At 45.1% G+C, this 10,052-nt stretch overlaps 1 protein-coding gene across 2 annotated transcripts in view; it reads right to left on the minus strand.

Annotated features, from left to right (window-relative positions):
- Positions 1-276: 276 nt before the first annotated feature.
- Positions 277-10,052, minus strand: part of nat15 (N-acetyltransferase 15 (GCN5-related, putative)) — a 16,398-nt gene continuing 6,622 nt past the window's right edge. The window contains exons 3-7 of one of the 2 annotated variants that reach the window (XM_054607807.1): positions 8,366-8,495; positions 7,400-7,496; positions 2,692-2,926; positions 2,233-2,399; positions 277-2,118 (exon numbers count right to left, since the gene is read on the minus strand). In XM_054607807.1, the coding sequence (XP_054463782.1) occupies positions 2,243-2,399; positions 2,692-2,926; positions 7,400-7,496; positions 8,366-8,495 (619 nt within the window). In that variant the 3' untranslated portion in view covers positions 277-2,118; positions 2,233-2,242. The remainder of the gene's footprint in view (positions 2,119-2,232; positions 2,400-2,691; positions 2,927-7,399; positions 7,497-8,365; positions 8,496-10,052) is intronic. The other variant, XM_054607806.1, reaches the window with a different exon arrangement.

Below are 10,052 nucleotides of genomic sequence, written 5' to 3' on the forward strand. Positions count from 1 at the left end.
CAATGGAAGCCTTTATCAATATATTTAAAAGGGGCACTCCATCAGTTTTACGCATTTAAATCCATTTACTTATCATGAGGAGTACTATTCTGTCTGTGAAAACAGTTGTATACAACATCATTTGATAAACAGGTTCTTTCTGACGGGCTGAGGTTCTACCCAGAAACCTTTGCTTCTATGCTGCCTTGCTTTTAATTATTCTATCATTAAATCTCTCAGGTTCCACCAAATGCATGGAAGCGCAATATTTAATCACTGGAGTGCCCCCTTAAGACAAACAGTTGGGTTATTGTTAATGAAAACAAGGCTCAGGTTTATGACAATGTTATATGACAATCACAATGAAAATGTAAAAATAATAATGATAGTAAAATAGCCATACAGCAGGGATAGTCACACTGACTCAGTCTTTACAATCAGTCAAATGAAACAAATTTATTGCATACACAATGTCTGAAATTTACTTTTGAGTTACCTGCCCAGGACTGGTTGTCCCGAGAAACCTTCACCTTTTTTTTTTTTTTCCAACAAACGCACATTTTTGCCCGCACAGGGCACAGCATGACACAGTGCTGTGTCATGTATCAAATCTACTTGCTTACTGACTGATACATTGGATCAGGTGCAACAGTAGGCAAAAGAGTTGAGATACTACAATGTTACTCACTGACAAACTCACAGTCAACATGTCGGGCAAACTTTACTCATTCTTCTTTCCGCGGGCAGAGCGGACCAACAGTTGGCACTTGCCGGGTAATAAATTTGGACCCCGTGTGCATAAATATTCACACAGACATACACACCTGCATGCACGGAGGCCGATGAGGTGTGTATGACTTATGTTTTGGGGGAGCATTACTTTTTTTTTCTCATACCTACTACAGGCATAAAAATCTGATCTTGGCTGTATTTAAAAAGATTGGGACAAACAAGTGGACATTCCTCTAGATTAGCAGCAACTTTACAGCCATGGAGCAGACGGGACAGGGCTGCAGCCATTTAAAAAATCTCTAAAATAAGGACCCGAGGAACTCCCCCTCTTAAAAACATTTGCAAGGGGTGTAGAAATGCTGAGTTTTGATCACATTTTTATGCAAGACTTTCAAACAGAACTGCATGATATGTGAGAAACATGCTATAACATGTTCACAAGATTCTTTACCAATGTCACGAGTGCAGATCCCAGTTCAGTTATTGCACACAGCAAAACATAATATATTGTGAATTTTCAAAAGGGAAGAATCCTTTTTTGAAATTGCTACTAAATATATCAACCCATCTACATTGTGTCCCAAAGTTTTCTGCGTAAAATTTGCTTTATTCTACACTTCCAGCCTGTTAGCGTAGCTCGATTAAAGGACCAATTAAATTTAACGTGTTCTTGAGTGTATTTTACTAAGTGGAATTGACTCTGGATTCAGTCTACACTCATAACAAGGGGACAGGGTGGGTAATCTTTGAAAGCCTAAGGACAGCATAAAACAGACATATATAGAGATACATTTATATATTAGCTTAGTATATATAATATACAAACATTATACATAGTCTCTGTGACAGTGGTGGACAGGAGGAGAGGAGACAGGAAGAGAGGCAGGGTTGAACCTTTAGTCTCTGTCGGGTTCCCATTGTGTGTGTGTGTAACACCCTTTTCACACCAAAACCACGACCTGTGTTTGCCGTCCGTGGTTTATTTGAACAGGTCCTCTGCTTTGTTCCGCTGCCTTGGGGGGAAAGCGGATCCGACACTGCTCGACTTTAGCATACACAAGTACACAGGTTACTTTAGTAACTATGGGATAGTGTTGTAGTATATACGGGGTAGTATTGTAAAAGAATCGTTCAAAGAGATCCCGTGGTTTTACCAGATCACACCTGTCCATCAGTGTAAAATCATCAATATTGCAACGCGACAACCCTGTTTAGCGGACCTACGGGAACAGTGACAATACGCATATTGGAAAATCGGGAATAATATTCTAGCATGTGTGCGGTCAAACACAGGTTGAACCTGAGTCCTGTGTCAAACACAGGGAGTGGAACGCCGTTATGAGGATGTGAGTGTGCACGTACATCTGGGTGTGTACAGGGGAAGACTGATGAGAAACGGTTGCACTCCTGCAAAAAAAAAGAAAGGGACAAAGAGGAGAATCAAACATCCACTAATAGATAAAACAAAAGTTGTGTTGTCAGCTACAAAAGTATGCTCCTGTCACCACATCCCCAACCCACCATGTCGTCGTCACATTGTTCTGCTGTACTGAATGCCGGTCTTGGAGGCGATGTTGGACCAGGGCAGCAGCGAGCGCAGCAGGGACTGGGCATGCCGGTACAACCTCTGAGGGATGGAGCAGGGGCTCAGGCTGGCCAGGGTGGAACCAATGTGCTGGATATAATCAGTGGGACAGGAAGTTAAAGAAAAAGTGGAACATTCATGTTTATAGATGCACCCATTTTAATTTCCTATTGTCTGTTGTTATAAGTTTGTTGCTCTTAACGTTTTTAGGTTGTTCCTCCACGGCTTAATTTCAGACTTGCAGTTGTGAAAAATTGCCAACTTTTTGTTATCTTCGCTCATGCTGAAGAACATCCACACAGACGACATGACATGCGGCACATATGTGTGGAAATACGAGTATTTGTATAACAATGAGCAAGTGTCTCCTCATTCCTGCTTCCACAAAAGGATATAATATCGTCCAGGGGGGATGACCCCCATTGATGTAGAGCACGTATGTGAATCCATCTTTGAGGACGCCTCGTATGGAGTAGTAGTAGGGCAGGTAGTGGTGCTGCTTGAAGTCCCTGTTCTCGTAGAAGTGGATGGCAGTGTTGTTGGTGGTGAGGACGTGCAGGTAGATGGCCTTACAGTGATCCTGAGCCGTGGTTGAGATGTGCTCCTTCAGACTGTCCAGCAGTAGGGAGCCTGGATTGGTAGAAAGGAGAATTAAATATATGTTTGCCATTAACAGGCCATTATTAAAAGCAACTGTAACTTAAAGGTTTCTTTGACATGACCCGCAAGTTATAATTAATGTAAATTATTATTTTTTTTCCTTTCATGCTTTTTAGACATGGGACTCTGAAACTTCCATTTTTATTAACCTTAATTTTACCAGATAAAAAACAATTTATATAAAATCTCTTTTTCAATGATCCAAGTTACACGTCAGACAATAAAACACAAAACAACAAAACAGAAGAGATTAATAATAATAATAATAATAATAATAATAATAATAATAATAATAATAATAATAATAATAATAATAATAATAATTAAGCCTTTATTAGTCCCACAATGGGGAAATTACAATTCTCTGCATTTAACCCATCCCGGAGGAGCAGTGGGCTGCTAAGAAGCGCCCGGGGAGCAACTTGGGGTTAGGTGTCTTGCTCAAGGACACCTCGGCATGTTGACTGTAGAGGGGTTCGAACCACCAACAGCCCTTCTTAGGACCGCCATAGCAGACAAAGAGCTGCTCCGACTGCCGTATGCATAAGCTCTGAGGGGCCGCACAGGGCACAGCAGCCTTGACCTATCCTCTCCTAATGGGGGAGTCAAACTGTGCAACTGGATAGGCTGATTGAAATACGAGCCTGCCAGCACCTTTGGGAGAAACGCTGTATTAGGCCACAAAGTGACACCCGAACCATCGGAGTTCCACCTGAGACATAGATAATGCACAGACAGGGCATGTAGCTTGCCCACACCCTTTGCCGAAGTGATGGCAAGGAGAAAAGCAGTCTTGGCCGACAGCAACCTCAGCTCTGCCTCTGCCAGGGGTTCAAAGGGTAGGTCCCATGCAGGAGCCTTTGGCACGCTTTGGGGACACAACCGCAGGACCCCTTTTAGGAAGAGGGACACCAGCCTGTGGCTCCCTACTGTGTCGACCCTAGCATGCCCCCATGAAATAGCAGCCATGTACACCTTCAGGGTAGAGGGAGACCGGCCCTTATCTAAGAGGGACTGCAGGAACTCAAGAATGGCAGGCACGGGGCACTGGGTCCTTGTTCTGAACCGCACACCAGTCAGAAAACAACTTCCACCTGTTCTCGTACTGGCGACGGGTAGATGGCGCTCTCGCGTTAAGAACAGTCTTTCTGACTGGTTCTATACAGCCAATCAGCAGGGGGTCGGGCCCTCCAGCAGCCAGACCCACAGTTGAAGGCGGCTGGGATCAGGATGCCAGATCCGACCCCCTAGCTGAGACAGGAGGTCTCTCCTGTCGGGGCAACCGCCTGCTACCTCGAAAGAGGGGAAGGCTTTGGAGGATGTCGTCCACACGCTGGAGCGACGGACAGGCCCTCATAGTGACTGCATCCAGGGCCACACCAATGAAGGTTATGCGCTGCGAGGGGCTCAGGGAGCTCTTCTCCATGTTCACCCTGAGGCCCAGCCAGTCCACGTGAGAGAGAAGGCGAGCCATGTCCTATGCCGCCTGAAGCCGGGATGGCGCACAAATCAGCCAATCGTCCAGGTACGGCAGTATCTTCATGCCCTGCGATTGCAGGGGGAGAGGGCAGCCGCAACGCACCTTGTGAACACTCGTGGGGAGAGGGAGAGCCCAAACGGAAGCACACTGAACTGAAAGTGACGGCCTTGAAAGGCAAAACGGAGAAACTATCTGTGGTGAGGCACAATGGGAATATTGAAATAGGCATCCTTCAAGTCGACAGACGTGAACCACTCTCCTCTGGAAACGGCATAAAGCACTTCTGCTGTGCTCAACATGCAGCCCATGCGCACCTGGACATAAGCCCTGGAAAGCAGGTAATCTGGGACCCGACATAGGGGGCGAGGGCACTTAGCATCAGGCCTTAGAGTCTCCTCAGGGGAAACTATGAGGGAAGCAATTGGCTCAATGGCTGGCATACGGTCAAGGTCAAATTTTGCCACATCCTGCATGGCTGCCAAGGTTCGGCCTGTCTTGTAAACCATCTGAAGAACTATGAGCTGAAGAATCGGAACCAGGCCCAGAAGCCTGTGAAGACCGTTCTTCACTGTACTCAGTAAAGAGATTGGCTGATGCTGCCAGTTAGATAATGTCCACCTCTGGAGCCAGCTCAGCCAAGGGTGGGTTTGATGCTTTAGCCTTCCCTGCACCAGAGTGAAGGGTCAGGAGAAGCGACTTCATCTGGGCTAGCTCAGCAGATCCACTCTAGAAGACAGCAAGCCGGACTTAGCCCGCTTGGAAGGAGCCCCTGCGGCCTCAGAGTGCCGCGTTTAAACTGGATAGGTTGGGCTGGATTTAACTGCCCTGACAGGGGAAGGCCAACATCACCCATCAGGTGTTCCAACTCAGTCAGCCTAGCAGCCCTTACTGCACGAGGCATAATGCTGCAGTTCATGAACGGGTCCTCTGAGAGGCCCTCCCTCAGATGCTCGAGGCCAAACCAAGAGGGGCAAGGTCATGGCCGTCTTCAGGCTGAAGAGGAGCCATACAGGTGTTACAGCCGGGAGGGTTAAACATAGCCAAGACTCTAGTTGATGCGGGCTGCTAAAGTCAGTCCGAGCGAGAGCACTCTGCTGACTGTGAAGAAAACAGGCAGGGAACAGTTTATACAGTGAGAGGGGAGCGAGAACACTCTTTTCACTAGCACAGTCGCTGCAAATGTTGGTACATCCACCAGTAAACCCGAGCGAGAGCACTCTGCTACTGTGGAAACAGGCCAGAGAACAGTCCGTCAGTGAAAGGGGAGCGAGGACACTCCACTCACTATGGCAGGAGCTGTTAAATTAGTTAGAGAGCACTCTTCTAATTGTGAGAGCAGTAATGTTACAAAGTCAATGTACACAATGTCAATAACGTTTTAGGACTAGCGTCCCACCAGGTTAGCCTGAGCGAGGACACTCTGTTAACTGTGAAGCCGGACGCGACAGTGTACAACTCTACAGTGAGAGGGGAGCGGGAACACTCTCTTCACTAACAGAGCCAGCAGAGCGGACAAGCTCTCGTTAGCACGCCACTCAATTAGCTTGAGCGAGAGCACTCTGCCAATCGTGGAGACTAAACAAACAGTGAAACTGATGTTATAGAGAACAATGTAAATCGATCTCACCTATTGATGTTCACAAATGAAGATGGTTCACACTGGTGATGACCGAAGATAGGAGCGTTCGTCGGTCCGGGGCTCAATGGTCCGAACGGCGAACACATCATTACCTCCTAAGAGGGACAACTTGTTGCAGCCTTTGGAGGGCGAGAGATCCGCAACTCTGACCAGTGGTCACAAGGCTACAATCGACAAGCTCGAGAAATCTTAATTGAGACAATCTTTAGCTTAAGCTGATACTACCATGGTAGTTTGCCTGCGTAAGCGAGAAGATGAAAAAGGACTGATCTCAGGGATCACACCGGAATTTATACCCGGCTGGGGTCATCCGAGGTCACACGTGACTTTGTTGATATAAAGATTCGACCTGCGTGTGCGCGAGAAGGAAGATATTCAGTGTTAAGGACTGTTAAGGACTCAGTAAGGATGAAATAGAACTGGTTGGAGAGGTGAGGGAGTCTAGATTGAGTCTGATCTGCAGGTCATTCAAAGATCAAGAGCCAAAATAATACAGTCTCCCTTCTTTCCAGTCGCTCTCCAGCACAGGTGGCACCTTTAATCCTAGCCGATTATTGGACCTATGACTAGAGGTATTTTGAACAAAATGCAAACTCAGAGCTACATAGATAAGTTTCAAACACTTCTCAAAGCGGCATGATAAAGTGGGTCGAGCAAGGCAAAACCCATGGGACATGAGAAACTTTAAATGGTATCACCATCTACGGCTATGACAGGAATTAGCCAACAACCAGACGTTCAGGATGCTGAATGCTCCACTGTCAGCTGATGTGTGTTTTTACATTTAAATCTATAGTATGGAGTGGATGAAGACCTGTCACATTGGCTAGACCAGTGTATATGAACATTTCTATACATTTAAATTCGCTCATCCATTATCATTTGGACATCTGTCTACTGCTTGAGCCATGTTTTTTGTAAGCCTATAGAGGTTAACATTTTGGCAAACAGGCTCCATTAAAAGTATGACGAATGAGCTGTTAACGGTTCCTGTTCAACTGTACTTGGGGATGAACAGGCAACTGTCTGTGGATTACTTTGATACGGAAGAAAAGGTGATGATTCTCAGTTCCGAATTCAAGAGAGGTGTCTGTTTTTCTACGATTTTCTAATTGGATTTCTGGACGAGGATGACTTTATGGATAAACTTATCCTCAGAAAGTGTAAGTCACATTGTATAAGCCGGGTAAAACTACAATGAACAACTTCCCTTGGGTTTCAAAAGTTGTGCAGGCATTTAGGGGTTGTCGTACAGGTTTGAGCAAGTGTCAAAAGCGGTGTCCTCCAATACCCATGTTTGTGTGAGTGTGAGAGAGAAAGGTACCTATGCCATGTTTCCTGAACTCTTTGACCACTCCCAGGCTCAGGATGTAGGCTACCTGTGTGTCCACAGGGAAACTGGAGGCCAGGATGTCTCCATCCTAGAAAGAACACACACACACACACACACAAACAGAAAATCGTGCATTAATTTAAAATTTTCTTCTAACATCAAGATTTTGGATTAAAAACTACATTCGATTCAGGAAATGGTTTTAAAAATTGACTCAAAAGGATGTTTCAGTTTGGTCATCTAGGGTTAGGCTCAGTAGTCCGAACCAAGACGGAAAACTTTATTACTTCTTACAACCTTGAAGAACTACTAAACAAATATCCACTGTGTAAATGTTTAACCTTTACCAGGAAATGTTTACCAGCTGCCATCATGATTTATTTGAATGTGAAATACTGGCAGGCGAGAAATTTGCACTTTTGTGTTGTTTATTTGTCACGCCGCTCCGTTGTGTAAAGGCCTTAAGGACTTTACTAGCACCACTTCATACAGCCATTTTGCACAGTATGATAGTCAGGAGCTTTAGACTTTGGAAATGTTAGACATGTCAGACATTTACATATACCCAAATTCAGAACAGGACACAGGACTAGTAGTCTGATTCATTTTAAAAGATAGAACATTTGTGATAAAATGAAAGCAAAATTTTTCTTTCTTTAATCGTCCTCATTGTTTATGCTCTTCTCTCATCACCCTGTTATCACTTATTTCTTAACCTTAATGAGGTAATAACACAGTATAACTCAGTCAGGGGGCATCTAGTTAATCTAATATGCAGACTTAAAATAGATTCTTCAATGTGCATTTATTTCACTTTGGACATTTCCAAACGGAAGCTGACTGAGAGCGGATACGCAGAACTAACGACACACTCAGTGACGTCATTTCTACAGAGTTCATCTTCAAAGCTGTGTGTGTTTTGTGAGAGCAACTGTGTCTCGGGGCTGAACGTCATACCTCTTTGTGTACTTTGGTCCGGCCTTTGATCTCGGCCACAATCATTCCCACGATGCCTCCTCTGAAGGTGGCAGCGAGGGAGAAGAACTTCTTGTTGGAGGTGATGTCCTGATACCACGAGTCTGGGTACCTGCAGGCAACGATTAGAAACGTGGAAGTTCATGCAGTGTGTATGAACGTCTATATCACGGGTATGAATCAGAATCTGCTAATGCTAACGCTAATGTGCCAATTTATCAGTATGTTCTTTTAGATGTAACTTGTATCGCTTGACTCTGAATATTGTGTGCATGCAGACTTTGTAAAAGCAGAACTCGCTACCAAACAAATGCATCCTTTTCCTGACTTGCTGTTATCTCAACTTCATGCTTGTTTGAGCTCCAAACCTACGCCCTTCTCACAAAAGCAGAACCAGCCGCACCTGCTGAGGTGACAAAGGGAGCACGTAATTGGAACAAAAGCCAAAGAGAGTGGTGTGACGTTGAAGACTACAGACCTCGTAACCATGCTGCAACATGGTCTAAAAGCTGAGGAGCAGTTCCACAACAGACAACAAGCAAAGATTTAGCCTCGTCAGCACCAACCTGAAGAGGCCAAGCTGACAACGTATCAAGGCATGACAGATGGAGGAGGAGACAGAGGCAGAGCGCGTGGAGGAAAAGACAGGAAGAGGCAGCAGGGTGAGACTTTGTAACACACACCCCCAACCAAAGGCTTCATGTGCCACCAATGTGGCAAACCTGGACACTGGAGAAGAGACTGCCCACAATCTCCATTGAACAAAGACAAGACTGGTCGGAGGAGCAGGCGGCGGGGCAGACCCCAGAGACGGACCGACCGACCGACCCAGACACATCACAACTCGGTTAACTGAGTTAAATTAAAATTCTGACTATGATAAAGTTGTACATGCAATACACTCAAACAAACACCGCTCACAGCCACATACCAGATGTATTCAAACGAAAAATTAAGGTTTTAGAAAGTTACCACAAGTGACATTAACTATTTAACTATATACTATCGATTTTTGGTTGAATCGGGAGCCACCCTTTCAGTTTCTGCCTCCATCGGCTTTACCTGTCCCTCACAAGAAGAGTGGCAGATATTACAAGACTGTTGGCTCAATCAGTAAACCATACACAAAGCCTTTGTCCTGGACATTAGATAACATCACAGTAAAGCACTGTTTCCTGCTATCCAACGTCTGCCATATATATTTATTAGGTACAGAGCCCTCTGAGGCAAATTGGTGATTTTGGGATATATAAAATAAATTGAATCGTATTGAATGTCGGGCCCTGATGGCCTGATAGGGATTTGACAAGAATCATACTAACAAATGGTGAAATATGACGCCAACAGATCTGTTGTACATCTACGAGTAGTCTTTAGTACCATCTGTAACAGCATTACACCTAACTGATTTTGCCCCAAAACATTCACCACATGCAGAATGTCGAATGCAGGCTGATTCACTACACTGCATATGTGTCACATGGTCTAAATGAAAGGTTTCAGGAAGTATTGTTTGGGGAAATGTCTCTGTCTTCCGCACAAGTTGAGTTGTTTCAGGGGGAGATCACACATGTGTCATTAGCCCAGGAATGGAGTGGAAGGACATGGCTGGTTGGCTGCACAGGCAGACTCAACTTACTGACTCCAGTCCCACAAAAGGAGGATCCTA

The sequence above is a fragment of the Anoplopoma fimbria genome, chromosome 11 (genome assembly GCF_027596085.1).
Source record: "Anoplopoma fimbria isolate UVic2021 breed Golden Eagle Sablefish chromosome 11, Afim_UVic_2022, whole genome shotgun sequence".
NCBI lineage: Eukaryota > Metazoa > Chordata > Actinopteri > Perciformes > Anoplopomatidae > Anoplopoma > Anoplopoma fimbria.